Raw genomic sequence first — 19223 nt, forward strand, 5'->3', positions numbered from 1 at the left:
TAGCAATAGGGTCTTCAGCTTTTTCATATTTGGCTAAAAGTATCCCTACTCCAGCATGGGATGTATTGTTGTCTCTAGCCTCTAGGAATAGAGGCTTTGGCTGCAGTTTTGATTAGTTTGACAAATCTGGGATAGCAATTAGGGGTGGATGGTATTGCTGTAATAATCTGCTCAATTTGCTTCTCAAATACATTCCATTTGGATCCGCAAAGGTTCCATCTAGCTATTGGTGTTCCACTGATGATTGGGATTGATGTGTCTGTCTCTATTACTGTAGGACGATGCTGACTGTTAAGGAATCTGTTGAGGGTGATTCTGGTTGTTGGCAGAGTGTGGTCTTCAGAGTCTTTAGAGACTACGGACATATTGGGGATGTAGGTTCTGTTCCATCTGGCTGAGTGAAGAGTGCCTTTTTGCTTGACATCGTAGATCAAATACAGGTTATATGTCTCCATCCAGTTAACTAGATTATCACCATCTTGGTTGTTAGAAGAATAACCCCATGTGGTGTGATGAGAGTTGAAGTCACCAACATAGATAGCAGGGTGAGGTAGCGGCCGGTCCATCCGGTCAGGCCAGGATTGCAATGGTAGTTTGTAGATGTTGTAGATAGTGGTATTTTGAATTTAATACGTATGGAGTATTCTGCTTCAGGCACACGTTTGGTTATGTCCTTGAGGCTAGGTCGGATGATGCTAGGCCATGCTTGGGATGGCAAATATAAGACACAAGAATTAGGCCTGGGATTTTTAGTCTATTAAGAGCTTTGTCAGGCACGTGAGTTTCCTGGAGAGCCAAGACGTCAATCATTTTGTCTTTGGCTATTTTCTTGATGACTTTGGCTTTGGATTTAGATAGTCCTTCTATGCTTAAGAAACAAATCTTGAGAGAGTGTTGTTTAGTGAATTGAGACAGTCTTCCTGTGGCCCCCTCCCATCATTAATGTCACCCTTGTGGTACATTGCTGGTGCTTCAGACACAACAAGCCCCAGAGATGTAATGCTGGTAACATGAAGCTAATGTCTCAAATGGTGTCCAAAGATACCAAGCCTCCTGGACCACCAGCAGCAACATGATAAACTATTTGATATATGATGTATTTGTTTATTTTATTTGTTTTATTATTTTTTTAAATTTTATTTATTATTTTTTTTTCCTTAGTATGATGCGATTTGAGCAGACAGTCCTAGCTATTTCTTATTATTATGCTGTAAATTTGTTCAGGATGGTGATGGTGATGGTGATATGAATTAATATTTAAATATGTAGTATATATGTTGGATTTTTGTAGTTAATGTAAGAGAGAGAGAGAGTCCTCTGGGAATCCACTGAATAAACCTATGAACAGTAAACAGTTGTTGTGTTTAGTGTATTCTAGAGTTTAGGCTGTTAAATGCACTAAAGGCATATTTATATGTCATAACTGATTGACCAAATAGCCAAAGTCCTCAACATAGCACAGCCAAAGGGAAGATTATAATGTAACAGAGCTTAGGATTTTTGCTTCAAACATCTCAAACATCTTCAAACTTCCACAAAAAAAAGTTTGTGGAAGTGATGTAAGTGATTGCAGAAAGCTCAAGCTATGACTTTGATTTGGTAGTTGATTTTTTTTATGTCAGACAAAATATAATATCCTGATAGTTTAAATTTCTATCTCTCCCTCTTTTATAAGAAACAAGTCTTATAAATTCAAGGAGGTATATTAACTTATCCAGAGCAGGTTTTTACAAACATTCATGCCATATACAAAATTTGAACCCACAGCCTTTATGGTAAACAAGCCAGGGCTTTTACCATTTGAGGTACAGAGGTATATATTAACCTTATTTCACATGAAATCATCTTTCTGTGTCTTTGTCAGTTCTAACTGCTGACTTACAGCTTAGCTTTAGCTATATGTTGCTCATATAATATTCCATTTACACCACTTAACTGTAACATTCTAAACATTTTTTTCTCCTTGCACTTTATTATTATTATTACCCACCTCGTGGAGTCAAAGACTCATCTGGGAGGTCCTTTTATCACACACAGCTCATCATATTGTGTCTTAAACACACTCAAACTCCTTGCAGACACCACACTCTCAGGCAAGGCATTCCAATCATTTACAACTCTGCACGAAAAAAACCTGCCTCTCACTCCCCTACTCAAACCCTCTTTATACAGTTTCCAGGGATGACCTCTGGTTCTTCCCCGATCTCCCCCTATTTTCTGTAGAACTTCTCCAGCATTGATCTTATAACAACCCTTTACCAACTTATAGGTCTCTATCATATCTCCCCTCTTCCTCCTGTCCACCAGACTCTGCAAATTACATCTTCTCAATCTTTCCTCATATTCGACATTCCAGAGGTCAGAAACTACCTTAGTCAGTCCCCTTTGGACCCTTTCCAACATCTCTTCATCCTTCTGAAAACCAGGTGACTTAATCTGGGCACAATAGTTAATGTGTGGCCTAATCAAGGCCTTACTTCTACAAGTCAGTGTCCTCCGCATCGTTTCCAGAAGCCTTTGTGCTGTCTTCACAATTTTGGCTATGTGCTCCCTAAATTTCAGATCCTTATCCACTATCACCCCCAGATCTCTTATTTCCTCTACCTCCAACAATATATTCTCGCCAAGCATAAATTCTGCATCCCATCTTTGTTTTCCAAATTTTAAAACCTTACATTTTGCAACATTGAACTCGCATCCCCATCACTCAATTTATTCAAGTTCTTGTAGGGCCACAACATCTTCTCTACTCTTCATGGTTTGTCTCAACTTTGCATCATCTGCAAACAACTGAATATCTTCATCCAAATCTTCACCAATATCATTAATATATAAGTTAAACAGTAATGGCCCTAAAACAGATCCCTGAGGCACTTTACTAGTACTTTCCTTTTCCTGGATATCGCTCCCCAAATACACAACTTGTTGATACTTATCAGACAGCCAATCTCCAATCCAATGCACCAATCTAATATCCAACCCCATCCGCTCCAGTTTGATGATCAATTTATCATGAGGTACTTTATCAAAAGCCTTTGCGAAATCCAAGTATATTACTGTATAACCTTTTCCTCTGTCAAAGGAAGCAGTCACTTTATGCTTGGTGAGAATATATGACCTCCCTTTAGCATGGATTTGCTAAAGGGAGGTCATGTTTTAGTAAGTAGATTACTAAAACATGACCTCCCTTTAGCAAATCCATGCTGTCCATCAAAGATGATGCCATTGTTGTCAATCCAACTCTGGATCCTAGTTCTCACAAGCTTCTCCAACAACTTAACCACAACACCTGACACAGAGATAGGCCTATAGTTTAATGCTTGAGTTTGATTACCTCCTTTATGAAGTGGCACAATCTTGCCCTCCTTCCACTCCTTAGGGACTTGACTGAGTGCAAGACTCGTATTAAAAAAAATATGTCAAGAAAGGTGTCAACTCCCTGGCACATTCCTTCAGAATACGTGGCGATATATTATCAAGTCCCACAGCCATATTAACATCTAGTTTACTCAACTCTCCATACACCTCTTACTCACTTACAGTCAGTCTCTCCTCCCCATCATCTACTGCTCTCAATCTCTCCATGAAGTCACATTCACAAGATTGCATGACCTTTATGAACTGCTCATTAAGTATCTCCTCCACACATTCTGCAACAGCTGTCTTTATACCATTTTCTCCAATCAATGTCATCCTTCCATAATCATTCTTTCTTTTGCTGGCTACATATCGCAAGAACTTCTTAGGATTCTTTTTGGCTTCATCAGCTAACTGCTGTTCATACCTCTCTTTAGCTACCCTCACCAACCAAGTCACCCTCCTTGCTTGGTCTTTGTAGACCTCATGGAATTGGTTATTTCCACTTCGCTTATGTTGCCTCCACAATGCCCTCCCTCTTTCTCTGTATCGCATTTGGTCATCCTCTGATGAGATGACCAAATTCAAGCCTCTCAATCCTCATGTGCCCTCTGTTACATACTGTCTGAGGTAGTTATCCCTCAAAAACTCAATAAACTCATTTTCTTTACTTCCAGTTGCTAGCTCATCATTCTAGTCTATATTGCCATAATTAAAATCACCCATAATGATCACTCTTTTCTTATTTGCATGGCTAATTTGATTATACCTTCATTATCACTACCACCCACATTTCCTGGTCTATAACAACATCCAACCAAGTATTTGATTCCATTCACTTCTATCTCACACCATACTGCCTCAAAATCACTGGCACTATTTCCATCTTGCATCTCTACTTTGTATGGGCATGACTCTCTCTCTCTATCATCAATAGCACTCCCCCTCCCTTTTTACCCTTTCTATCCTCAAGAAACACATCATACCCTTCCATTTCTATTCCTGTCAGGATGTCGTCCTCTTCCAACCATGTCTCACTTATTCCGACAATCATTAGGTGAACAGACGCAATTAATGCAACCATTTCATCTGCCTTGTTTCTTATACTTCTAGCATTTGTATACAAACACAACAGCTCATTTCTGGATCTACAGATAGTTCCACTGATACCACCCACTCAATGCGATCTCTCCCAATGCTCCACTGTGGCCATTTGCCTTTCTGCTTATTCATTTTAAAACCCTTTTTAATTCCAACTGTTTCCTCTTGATCCCAGGTCATCCCATTCCTTTCTACACATGCTCTCACCTCCTCTCAGAGCATCCACCTTTCTCATGCTGTGTACCCCTGTCCACTCTGAGCCTCCCCGTTTTCCTGTTCCTCTTGCACACCCATTCTCTCATTTTCTATACTCATACCACTCACTTCCTCATTCATAACCACCTCTTCAATCTCTCCTATCTTACTCTCCTGCTCTTCCACATCACTTCCTGCTTGTTCTGATTTATTCTCTCTTTCTCTACTCACTTTTCTACCTTCCAGCAGCAGTTTCTCCAAGCAACTCACACTATAACCACTCAAATGCAGCCCAACGCTCCCATACAGCTCACTTCATCCCTCAAAGTCATTCCACACATTAACAAACTGCACTCCCGTCTCCTCACATATTTCAGCCTGCATATCATTCATAATCCTTGCTCTCTGCCTCATCTCACCACAGTCATACCTAGGCAACACGCTGACCACCCTTCCTGTCACACTATTCTCTTTTATCCTTCTAAGCAGCCTCCTGATATCAATTCTGATGCTCTCTTTGTTCTCTGTCAAATCATTCGTACCGATTAAAACCATTAATTCCTTTGCTCGCTCTCTCCTGATATCCAATGCCTCAATCACTCTACTCATTTTACCACCTGGAAAACATACCTTATGCATCTCATCATCCAGCACACCTTTAATAATGCAGTCGGCATTCAACGCCATTCGCTTATCTTTCGTTAACTCTTTCGTGCCATCATGATTTGTTTTAATATTTTTTACCCGAATTTTCTTAATTTCATTCCGCATCCATTTCATCTCTTTCCTCATCCAATTCAACTTCCGAATCTTGCGTCACATTCTCTCTATCATTCAATCTTCCTAATTTTCTAACTCTCGACCCCCCTCTTCTCACTTTCACTCTCATTCATCCTTCTGTGCTTCTGTACTTTCAGTCCAACATGCGTCCAACTTTAGCTATCATTCATTCTTTCGATTTTTTCCACTTTCGATTCCTTCATCATGCCATTTCCAGTTTCATTCGTTCTCTCAATTTCATTTCCTTCCACCACTTTCGATTCCTGCATCACGCCGTTTCCAGTTTCATTCGTTCTCTCAATTTTGTTTCCTTCCGCCACTCTCACCTCGCTTTCATCCTTTTTAACATCCGTTACGGATTTTTATATCACTTGTCTTCTTCTTCACTGATTTTTTAACATTCTTTCACCTCTCTTTCGAACGTGCACTCATTTTCCCCGTGACAGTCTCGCTACTAACACTTTCTGTCATCAAATTCATATTTGCATTCATCAATTCCTCGTTCAGGTCGCACTTCGCACACATCCTCCTTCCATCTGCCCTAAACATCCACAAATCATTTATGTAATCAAAAGAATATCATATTCTTTTTATCATATTCCTTTTCCAGGTCCTTGTTATATTCCATAATTTTCTTGGCTGTTTTGTCTTTAAGTAAAAATCTGATCCTGACAATTACTATTTGGCCTGAACCTAGCATGTCCTTGAAGTTTTTCATAGCTTATTTTTAGGCATGCTTGCATAAAAATCATACCTCAAATACTCAGTAGGAAAATTCCTGTGTAATTTTTATATTTGGTTTTATTTCTCTTTTTTATGGATGAATGCTCTGAGAGTTCTACTCCAATCATCTGAAACTTGACCTCACTAGACCTTCTGTTCATTCATTGTAACCATGGTCAAACTTTTATAAATCATTCCTTGGATGGCTTTCCAGGTGGTTTCTAGTGGCTTACTATCTCTTGATACATACTTCTGATTGCATCCCTGTAGAACGATTTCTACATCACTGTTCTATCACTGATTATCTTATTCAACAATCTGTCTAAACAATTACTCCTTCATCCAAAATAGCTAATTCTCTTTTTACATGGTTTTTTTTTACATGATTTCAAAATAACACGGTTTAGAAAACAAAAGCAATTCTATTTTTACACTGTATATTTTGATTTAACACTGTTCAAATGGCACTTATTTTTAAAATTTCTGTTTGAATTCAATTTCATTAAAAAGGGTATTTCCATTATAATTATCATTTCCTAGCATGATACTATTACTTAAACTTGAATTTTGGGGAACTCCCTCAATGTTTTAAATATCAGGGATTACTCTATGCTACAGAATGTAGACAAATGCCAAGTAAAACTTATATAGCAAAATCACAAAAAAGTGTTGGTGGCTTTAAAGCAGCTAAGGATCACATGACTCTATTATTTTGCAGCAGTGTTTCAGGAGATTGTATATTAAAACCATTACTCACTAATCGATCCCTGAGACCTTGGGAAATGATAGTTGTGGATTTTAACATGCTACCAGTGCACTGGAAGGCAAATAATTTTGGGTTACAAAAGAAATTTTTAATGAATGGTTCCATCAATGTTTTGTTCCAGAAGTTAAACACTATTTGATGGGAAAAAAATCTAAGAGGCAGGACAGCAAATATCAGAATTTCAGAACACAAGGACCACATCCGGTTTCACCAATACAGCCACTCGGGTCTTGCTGACCATGCTCTGGATACCTGCCATAGAATACGGTGGAAGAAAGCCAGGATAATACACCGTAGCAAATACAGATATGAAAGGCTTTTCATGGAATCAGCTTCAGCCCTAAGAAACGATCCAAACCTCAACAAATTTGGCTGCATGAGACTTCCTCAAATTTGGGAAACCTACATCAGAAGACCTTCAGCTCAATCGCCCAAGAATACCAATATTGCCTGCTAGGGGCCACCATCAGGACTTTAGGAGAAAGAATAGATTCCTACTTCGTCCTCATTTACTGTTTGTTGTGGTTGCGTACACGTCTTGTTTTTAAGTTCCTGTGAAAATGGCAACGTGACGTTGCCGAAATATCGGAAGTGTATTAAAATTTATTTTAATGTATATCCTAGTATACGTTGTAATTTCCTTAAGCTATTTAGTAAAAATGCATAACCAACTTCTAAGCCTTTCCATGAGAAACACCTAAACCTATATACGCTGGATACTTCTGATATATGTCACTGCAGAGCAATTATTTAGGTTAAATAATAATCAGTTCCTTCATACGGATCTTAAGAGCTACTTCTACTAATTTTATTTTTTAACAAATAATCAAGAAACACAGTTTGTATTATAAAATCATTTGTTGAGTATATGGGCTAGTGATGCACAACAGCCTCTCATTTGTATTATTATTATTATTGCACCATCCTGGAGTCGGTAGACTCATTGTGGGAGGTTCATTCAATTGACAACATATTTATCATACCGAATCTTAAAATTCCTTGCATTAACAATGCATTCTGGTAATGTGTTTTATTCACTGATAATTCTCCATGTAAAAAATCTACTCCTCACACCCCTCTTCACTAGATTCTTACATAGCTTCCATAGGGATGGCCTCTAGTTTTTCCTCTCTTGCCTTCTGCTCTTTTTATAATCCCAACTGGATTAATCTAATAATATCATCTCACTAACATCTCTGGACCATTCCAACATTGCCACGTCATACTGAAATCCAGGTGAACAAATTTGAGCACAATAGTACAAATGTGGTCTGACCAGTGCTTTATACAGTGGCAAAACCACTTCCTTATCCCTACATGTTAAAGTATACTTCTTATCATAGCAGCACAATGATGTGCAGTCTTTGCAGTACTTGCAATATGCCCTCTAAACTTCAGTCTACTGTCAATCATCACTTCCAAATCTCAAATCTCATCAACTTCCTGCAGTACAGCACCATCAATATAGTACACCACCTTATATTTCTGCACTCCAAAATGCCTTGCACGTATTAATATTAAAACTACAACCTCACTTCTTTGTCCAACCAAAAGTTTATTCAAATCTTCCTGAAGGGAATTAACATCATTAGTTCTGGTAATCTATCAAACGCTTTTCACAGGCCAAGAATGTCACTGTATATGATTTTCGCTTATCTAACACACTCATTACCTTATAAAATACAACTAAATCGCTAAAACAAGACCTACCCTTTACGAGTTCATGCTGACCATCATAAAGAATGCTATATCCATCAACCCAATTATGTATTCTATTCCTAGCCAATCTATCCAACACCTTGACTACAAATGCAGTTATACAGACTGGTCTATAATCAGAAACTTCTTTCCTAGAATCATGCTTGTGGAGTGGTACTATTTTGCCTTCTTTCCACTATTTAGGAACCCTATCTACTTCAAGACTTTCCTTAAATAACCAAGTCAAGGGCATAGCTAACTGTTGTTTACATTTCTTAAGAATATATGGTGATATGCAGTGGTGAGCTATAAGGGGCCTTTGTTAATTTTTTCTCAAATTTGCGAGCCCCTTGTTCTTCTTTTTTAATAATCTTGTAGAACTAGAAAATACCACTGCGGAATGTATACATGCTACTATAATTGCTACTTTAAATTTATATGTATTTTCTGATAACTATTTAAAAATCATTTCATTGCATTTTGTTCTGATGGAGCTAGTGTAATGTTAGAAAACAAATCAGGTATTGCAATCAAACTTCTACAAAGATTTCCCAACATTGTGATATGGCATTGCGTAGCTCATCGATAAAAAAAACATTAAAGAAATAAATCATTTTGAAATATTTATGGATAAATTATATACTTTTTATCATCAATCACCAAAAAATCAACGAGAATTAAATATGATTGCAAAAGACCTTGGTATCGAAATTTTAAAGATCGGCTATGTGTTTGGACCACGATGGGCAGCTTGCATTTTACGAATGGCTCTTGCTGTGTGGAGAAATTACCCAGCTTTATGCAAGCATTTTGCATCAAACGATTAATATAAGGGCGTTTAAAACCGACTTCTCAATTTGGAATTTTTAAAAGATCTGGCATTAATGATTGATATCCTACAGGAATTATCATATCTGTCAGAAGCTCTACAAAGTCACAATATAAGTATTATAAGGGCTAAGTTAGGTCTCTTTTTTTTTTCTCGATGATGCAAGCCCTTTGTTATAATTTACATAGCTCACCACTGGTGATATGTCATCCATTTCCACAGCCTTGTTAACATCTAACCCAATCAACACCTGATACACCTCTGATTCTTTCACTTCCAATTCTTCTAATACTTGCCTCCCTTCTATATATTGCACTGCATCATTTACACCAGTATGATATACACTGATAAAGTGATCGTTCAGTAATTCCAATATATATTGGCAACTGTTATTCTATATTTTCAACTGTTATTCTGCTGCCATAACTATCCACCAGTGTCTACCTGCACAATTATTCTTTATCTTGCTTGCCATATAGCAGAAAAATTCCATCGAGTTAATTAACCTTGGCCTGATCAGCCAATACTGCACCTTTTCTTTCTTTACTATGCTCGTCACCTTCCTAGCATGCACTTTATACTCTTCATGGATCCAATCACCACCACCAACTATCTTGTACCTTCTCCATAGCATTTTCTTATTCAACGGTGAAATCAAGCAAGCTTGATTTCACCGTTCATCCAATTCACTCCTACTCTATTTATTCATTTAACCCATGGTATGCAGTTATACATTGCTTGTGTCAGATACTGCCTCACCTTCTTTTTACATACCCAACCAATTTGCCTAAACATTTCATAATCAGTATTCTCTACATTCCCTGGCCTATAACAGCATCCTATCAGATATACTAGCCTATTCATTTCAACTCCATATCACACAGATTCAAAATCTGCATGATGTGAAATCACTTTAGCCATAGCTCATTGTCGACCACGTTTTCAGGTGTTGTATCATAAAAATTGGACAAGACTTCGATGGACTAATGTACTCTAAGCATGAAAGTGGTACTGCTTACCATTGTGAGAATGGTCTTGAAAGTGATTGATACAACAGTGCTGAGGAAGTACTATGCTTACGCACTGAGCTACAAGTGCTGGAAAAAGGTACTATGACTGGTGAACGATATTGCAACGAAGTTCTTCAACATCATGTTCGATTGTTTCATGGTGCTATAGGCGAAGAATTCATTTTTATGGATGACACTGCCACACCACATCATGCACGAGCTGTGGAGATAGGCTTTATCCTTGCCCTGAAGGAGGATTGGGCCAGTTTGCCTCAAAAACTCCTGAATCACTTGGTGCAACATTGTGAGTCAGAGCTGCATCACAGTTTGGGGTGGACTGTGATGCAGCTCAGAGATGCAGAGAGACATTTCAGTATTCCATACTGAAATGTCTCTCTGTGTAGTTTTCTAAGCACTGTACATTAATTCCTTAACTACATCCTTAGGAAATTTATAACTTTTGCCAAAAACATATTGCAATTTAATTTGTATGAAATTTATAACATATTTTTTGTGTTATATAATTGATTAGTGTACTGGCAATAAATTTATATCCACATTTGGCTGTAGTCATGAAAATTTTTTCATATACAGTTAAAAATGTAGTTTGTCCTTAGCTTTTCTACACTAGTGTATATTGATTAATGTGTAAAAATGTGACTACCCTTTGCAGGAAAGGTATTTTATATGATCAAGCAAGCTCCTGCCAGTGCAACATACATATGTGAATGTGTTAAGTGCTGATATCCTTGCCATATTTCGGTGCAATAAGTAAAACTATGTGAACTTAAATACTACCACATCATCCTGTTTTATTTCACACAAGAAGAAGATGGCACTTCATCTTTCCTCACCTTTGATCATTTTCAGATCTTCATGCAAAATCAGATCTGTCTTCTTGAGCTGACTTACACCTCTCCTTTCCTTCTTTAAATACATCACATATCTATCGTTCTCCACCTCCATAAAACTAGGGATCCTTTTCTGTTCAAGGCCTCAGTTGTACAATATAAGGTTGAAATAGAATATTTTTAACTCTCCACAAGTTTCTGTGTTTCCAAGGATTTGACAGCTGCTTTGGTTCTTGGCAAAATATATTATCTATGACTCACTGCTGATATTATGAAAACACATCTTCAAATGCTTAACCCATATCAAATGTGGCTGTGGTGAATCACTTCCAGTGATATATTTAAACTAGCAGACAGTTCTCATAATAATAATAATTTTCTCTCCTTCAACAATCAATCATTTTTCTTGAGAATCAAATCTGTAATGGGTAGTGCTTTGTTTCCTACTTTGAGCATTTTAGGCAACAGTTTATTTTTCCAAAATCTTGTATGTATATTTTTGTTTGTTTATTTTTTGTTTTTTCCTCATGCGAAACAAACCTGCTAGTGAAAGTACACACAATTAAGAGACTTAAGAGACAAAGAAGGATTAACCACTCTATCATGATATTAATCAGGTTTATATGAAGCTGAGCCACTGAACTTAGCTTCATATAAAATTTGGTTCTCTATTTCAGTTGCCCCTGTCGTGAAAGGTTTGCTTACGCTTGGATCCACCGAAACGTTTATAGTTTCTATCTGTATTTGGCATGAAACTCTTGCAGTTTCTCTGAAACTCTTATTAGTTTCTGTATTCAGCTTTGAAATAATGTTGGATTCAATATCCACTTATATTTGAATAATTTTGCATCGCCGAAGCGAATCCTTTTGGTTCTCTATTTCAGTAATTCTTGGTACCCTATGTAATGTGATGACACCTCTCGGCAATTCGTATGGTAAAGTATATTTGGCAGTAGTCATGAAAATATAACCTCTGCATCACTACAACCTGAGTATTTACATTTACAATTTGAGTCTGTCTACTCACTGATGAGACCTCAACAAAGGTCAAAACCGTTCTGGGTAGTGACCCCCCCCCCCTCCCATAATGTATAACATCATACCTAGGAGATGTGTTTTACATTATGGGAAAATACTAAGGACAGTGATCAGAGTTTAACTCATCTTTACTACAAGTTGCCCCTATCATGAAAGGTTTGCTTACTCTTGGATCTGCCGAAACGTTTATAGTTTCTATCTATATTTGGTATGAAACTCTTTTAGTTTCTGTATTCGGCTTTGAAATAATGTTGGATTCAATATCCACTTATATTTGAATAATTTTGCATCGCTGAAGTGAAGCCTTTTGGCTCTCTATTTCAGTCATTTATTAATATTTCCTTTAAGTATGGATTATTCAGTGCTCATGCATCTCAGTCATATCAAAGAACAGCAATTCCTTTATATCTTTCAATATAATTCATTATTATTATTATTATTATTATTAACATCTGACCTCCATGGAGTTAGAGATGCATCGTGGGAAGTACACACTATAACGCATAATGTTCATCTGACCATGCCTTAAACTGATTCAACGTGTCTACATTCGCAACACACTGAGGTAATGCATTCCACTCACCAACCACTCTCCATGCAAAGAACCTTCTCCTCACTCCTCTGCTCACACCCTCTTATACAGTTTCCAGTGATGGCCTCTTGCTCTAAACCCCTCTCCCATTCTATGAAAAATCTCCTCTATGTCAACCTGATAACAACCCCTGACCAGCTTATATGTCTAAATCATATCCCCCCCTCCTCTTCCACCACTTCATGAGACTTTGCAATTTACATTCTCTCAATCTGTCCTTGTACTCCACATTCCAAAGACCACTGACCACCTTTGTGAACCTTCTCAGGACTCTTTCTAACATATCCTCAACACTATGAAAACCCACTGACCAAATCTGTGCACAATAATCCATATGAAGTCTGATGAAGGTCTTATACAGTGGCATCATATTCTCTTTGTTTCTGCATGTCAAGGTCCTCTGCATCATTGCCATTATCTGATGTAATGTCTTCACAACTTGAGCAATGTGGCTCCTGAATTTCAGGTCCTTGTCCACCACCACTCCTAAATCTCTCTTCTCCTCTACCTCCTTTCAAGTTTCCCCACCAAGTGTATACTTTGCATCCCTTCGCTACTTGCCAAATTTCAAAACCCCACTTTGCAACATTGAACTGATAGTTCCACTTACCTGCCCATTCATGTAATCTATTCAAGTCCTCCTGTAAGACCACAACATCTGTTTGACTCTGCATTGCTCTTCCCAATTTGGATCAACTACAAACAGGCAGCATATCACTAGTTAAACCCATCCCAATATCATTAATATACAAATTGAACAGCAATGGTCCCAAAACTGACCCCTGTGGCACACCACTAGTGACCTTCTTCTTTCCGGATAGTGCACTGCACTCCCATATACAACTTTCTGATACTATCTAACAGCCAGTCACTGATCATTATAATCACTGATCACTGATAATTCATTTGATATGTTGTATTTTTAAATTTTTATTTTTAAACTGATCACTGATAATTCATTTGATATATAGTATTTTTAAATTTAATTAGAATATTGTAATGCAATTTTTGTATATATTGCTAAGCACATCTTTGAACTTCACCTTTTAGCCACAATCTCCTCGTTATCCTCCAAGTCATCCGCTAAGTGGGTCAAAACATCTTTGTTCTATTTGTGGAGATAGGGCCTCAGGGAAACATTATGGTGTTTACAGGTGAGTATGGTTAAACTTTACTCAGGTTTCTGCATATGTTGCATGTTGTTAATTGATAATTGTAATAAAACATATGCAATATGTTTTCACAGCTTGAGCAATGTGGCCCCTCAATTTCAGGTCCTTGTCCACCACCATCACTGATATCCTCCAATGAGATAGTTCATAAATGGTCATTTATGATAGTTCATAAATGGTTTATTTATATTTATTTCATATGGGTTTCCCCCTTCCATTCCTGTCCTTAGGATGGATTGAGTCCTCCTAATGAGGGATTAAGTAGGTATTTTATGACTGTAAATCCATGTGTTCATGGGGCCAGTTTGCCTGTTCTGAGGGACAAAAAACCCCCTCTACCTTCCTCTGAGACTGGCTAACTCACCCTTAGTTGAAAGAGACCACCTAAAGTTCCTCACGTCATGGACAGGGATCGAACTCAGGTCTTTCTGACCAAAGTGCTTTGTTTATACCAACTGAGCTATGAAGGTTCTGGTTTAAATGACATAGTGTCATAAATTATTATCATATTTCTGATATGACCTTCAAGGTGTGTACAGAATACTATGATATTACTACATAAAATAGTTTACATTATTGCTAACTTCCTATCAACAATTTTCTGCCAAATTAATCTGTTATTTCAGGACTCCAGTATTATCAGATCTATATTTTGATCCTCTAAACCACTTCTTTGCCGGCCTGGTTGGCTGAGTGGTTAGTGTATCTGCTCTCCAACCAAAAGGCTGCGGGTTCAAATCCCGCCATGGCCATGGATGTTTGTGATTGTCTGTGAAAATAATAGTGGTGATAGTGAACAGTAGATGGCGTTGATGCAGATGAGGCGGTTTGTGGATGAGGTTGAGTGGTGGAGAGTTGTAGAGTAGGTGCCCTCCCTCGATGAGTCCTAGGACTCTCTGGAGGTGTCAAATAACAATAATAATAACCACTTCTAACTATATCAATGTACTAAATGTTCATCTTTTCCTGTATTTTTTTTTTCCTGCCATCTTGGCCAAATGCATTTTATTATTATTATTATTATTATTATGGGCAACTCCAGGGAGTCATTAGACTCATCGAGGGAGGCCCCAAATCATTTTCATCACAACTATTCGACATTCATACAGTATCTATCATACCTCGCCTTAAACTCATTCACTGTCACAGCATCCACCACAGACTCAGGGAGCGCATTCCACTCATTCACTACTCTAAAAGTAAAGAACCCAGCTCTAACACCTTTACTAACCACACTTTTGCCCAGTTTCCATGGATGTCCCCTAGTCCTCCCACAACCAGCCCTGTTCTCAAAAATATCTTCTGAATTAATTTTATAGAAACCCTTCAGTAATTTGAATGTCTCAATCATATCTCCCCTCCTCCGCCTATCAACCAATTTTTGCAACCCACAAATCCTCAACCTGTTCTCGTAAGGTTCATTCCACAGACCTGCTATCATCTTGGTCACTCGCCTCTGGATCCTCTCCACCTCCTCCCCATCAAGAAGAAACCTAGGTGACCAAATCTGAGCACAGTAGTCGAGATGAGGTCTTATCAAGGCTCGATACAGAGGAACAATAACCTGCTTGTCTCTGCTTGTCAACGTATTCTTCAACAACCAAGTGATTTGATGAGCTGATTTGGCCACTTTTGCAATGTGTCCCCTAAATTTCAATTCCTTATCCACCAACACTCCTAAATCTCGTGCCTCATCAATTTCCTGGAGCACGGTTCCACCAATGCAGTAAACTGCCTCCCATCTTTTCACCCCAAAATGCATAACCTTACATTTTGCCACATTAAATTGACATCCATTCTCCCTAGCCCAGACCTCCAATCTATCCAAATCATCCTGCAAAATTTTGACGTCATCTGCATTCGCTATTGCCATACCCAACTTTGCATCATCCGCAAACAAATGAACTGTTCCTCTCAGATCCTTTCCTATATCATTTATGAACAAATTAAACAGCAGTGGTCCAAGAACAGATCCTTGTGGTACACCACTAGTCACAGGCCGTCTTGTGGACTCTACTCCTGAGTAAACCACTCTCTGATATCTCTCCGTCAACCACCCTCCTATCCATCTCACCAACCCTATGTCCATTCCCATATGCTGCAATTTACTGATTAGAATTCCATGTGGTATCCTGTCAAGGCCTTAGCAAGGTCCAGCAGAATCACTGTAAACCCATTACCCTTATCCAGTTCAGCCGTCACTGTGTTATAATACGTGAGCAAGTTACTGAGGCATGACCTACCCTTCACAAAACCATGCTGTCCCCGATACAGTATCCCATTTTCTTCTATCCAATCTTGTATTTTCCTCTTGACTATTTTCTCTAAGACCTTGATAATGATTCCTGTTATGCTGATTGGCCGGTAATTTTCAACAGCAGCCTTGGAACCACCTTTGTGCAGTGGAACTATTTTCCCCTCTTTCCACCCCCTTGGGACTGACCCAGTCCTGAGGCTCAAATTAAACATAATGGTCAAGGGCACTGACAATTCTTTGGCCGCTTCACGTACGACACGAGCTGGTATACCATCCAATCCCACAGATGTATTGACATTGAGGTTCTGTAATAGACTAGTTACCTCTACCTCATTCATCACAATTCCAGTATAAGCTGTTGGTTCCTCCATTTCCGCAAAGCCACCACCTGGATGATATACTCTTGCAAAGTGCTCGCTCAGTAATTCCACAACATCGACTGATTCAGTTACCTCCCTACCCTCAGCATTTTTTAAGATCATTCTACCATGAGCATTTTTCCTTTTACTTGCAACATATTGAAAAAACTGTTTAGGATTCTCTTTAGCCTGCATGGCCAATTTCCTTTCGTAATCTGCTTTTGCTTTTCTTACCACCCTTGTTACCATCCTGGCCTGAGCTTTATACTGTTCATGCACCTGATGGTCACCCTTCTCCTTAAATTCCCTCCACAATTGTTTCTTTTTTTGCAGCTCAAGCTTAATAGTGTTATTCATCCATTTAACCCCTACCTGATTTATTATTCGGACTCTTGGTATACAGTCAACCATTGCCTCCTGCAAACAGTTCTTAACCACCTCCCATGCACCATCAACATCCAGCCCTTGCAGTTTTACATGCCATGGCATTGAGCCAAGCACACACCTAAGCTTGTCATACTTACCAGCCCGGTAATTCCACATATACCCTGTCTTAATTGTAAATTCAACTCCTTTAGCCACCTCCCAAGTCATGACCTTATGGTCACTCTCACCAATTGGTGGCAACATGGTCATGTTCTTTACAGCTACATTCTCAGTTGCAATTACTAGGTCCAGCACTCTCTGCCCCCTGGTATTTTCCAATACATGTTGCCGTAGATAGTTGTCCCTTAATAACTGCATAAAATCCAATTCCTTCCTCCCATGTGCCCTCTCCTCTTTCCAGTCAATGTTACCATAATTGAAATCACCCATAATAATTACCCTCCTTCCATTCATTTCTTCTATTTGCTTATGCATACTATTCCCACCATCCACTCCATCACCCGGTCTATAGCAGCACCCAATTGTATATTTTGTTCTGCTAGATTGTATCTCACACCAAACAGCCTCAAATGTGCTTTTTTCCCCATCCTGCAGTTCAACTTCTATACTCCTTGGCTGAAGCTCATCAGCTATCATCAATAACACTCCTCCCCCCTTTTTATTCACCCTGTCACTCCTGAACACGCTATACCCATCGCATTCAATCCCACTAGCTTTATCATCTTCTGTCAGCCATGTTTCACTAATACCGACAACCCGTGGCCTGGAAGTGCCAACCATGGCCAAAAACTCTTCCTTCTTGTTCCTAATACTCCTGGCATTAGTGTACATGAATCGCAGAAGCCCATTTGTCCCATCCCTACTTTGATTCCTTATACTAATTATCCCATTCTGATTTGTTGTCCGTCGTACTCGCCCGGGCATAATATACTCGTTCATACACTTAACTGCCCCCCCCCTAAAGTCTGCATATCTACTCCCCCCCCCTCTTAATAAATCTAGTTTCCCTGAGTCTGTACATCCACTTCCACATCATTCATCAACACTCTTTCAAGTCTCCGTACACCAACTCCATTCAAATGTAACCCATCCATCTTATATAAGTCCTTTCGCCCATCGAACTCATTCCACACATCCACAAATTCCACACCACTCTCCATGCATAACCCACGCGTAAAGTCATTGGCAATTATGGCCCTCCTTCTAAACACTTCGCTGTCATACCACGGTAAGATACTCACCATCCTAACTCTCTCACTCTTCTCTTTTGCTACCTCAAACAACTCCCTCACATCCTCTATCATTTCCATTTTGTCCTCTTTCAAATCATTCATTCCTGCCACTATTATCATCTCTTTCACCCTCTGTTTTTGCAGTCGAATAGATTCGCTGACGTCCTTTATGTTCGCACCCGGCTGGTACGACTTCGTTAAACTCTCAATTATTACGCCTCTTAATAGCGAATCCCCATACAGCACTCGCTCCTTCATTTTATTGACGTTTACGTACATTCTATTATTTGCCGTCACAGACTTCCGCCGGTTATTTGTCGGTACGTTCAACACACATTTTTGCATACGCTCCAGTTGTCGTTTGGCTCTGTGTATCGCGCCATTTAAACGGGCAATTTCGCTACTCGCATTTATCTCACCATTTTCATTGTCGATCAAATCATCCATTCCTTCGGTGTTTCTACCTTCATTTACACTTTCAGCGACGCTCTCACACATATCTGGCACTACCACGCAATTCTCTAGTACACCGCCATTTTCTACATTCTGACTACCGTTAACGATATCAGTCTCGATACACGAAACACGCTTGAAGTCCTCATTCTCTTTACACTTTCTACACATATTAACTCCACTATCACTTTCTAACCAGACTCCTACTGCTCTTCGCAAGGCATTTTGTTAACCTTTCCTGTTTTGTTTTGTTTACATTACCATACATTTGAGATTAGCTCTGCTCACACATTCCCAAATGCTAACAGTGTCATATTCCTTCCTAATATGTTCATTTTTAATAAAATATAATTATTTTATTGATGCCATCTGTTCACTCTTCTAATTTTTCTCAGAACTCTCATATCTGTAGTCTGCAAACTT

The 19223-nt window shown here is 38.7% G+C and overlaps 1 protein-coding gene across 1 annotated transcript in view; it reads left to right on the plus strand.

Moving 5' to 3' along the window:
• LOC150092422 (retinoic acid receptor RXR-alpha-B-like) overlaps nt 1-19223 on the plus strand; it is a 136505-nt gene that overhangs the window by 48304 nt on the left and 68978 nt on the right. Inside the window, exon 3 of the mRNA XM_090414900.1 lies at nt 13991-14094. Within this exon, the coding sequence (XP_090271026.1) occupies nt 13991-14094 (104 nt within the window). The remainder of the gene's footprint in view (nt 1-13990; nt 14095-19223) is intronic.

The sequence above is a fragment of the Typopeltis vanoorti genome, chromosome 26 (assembly GCF_054136105.1).
Source record: "Typopeltis vanoorti isolate ZY-2024b chromosome 26, IOZ_Tvanoo_1.0, whole genome shotgun sequence".
NCBI lineage: Eukaryota > Metazoa > Arthropoda > Arachnida > Uropygi > Thelyphonidae > Typopeltis > Typopeltis vanoorti.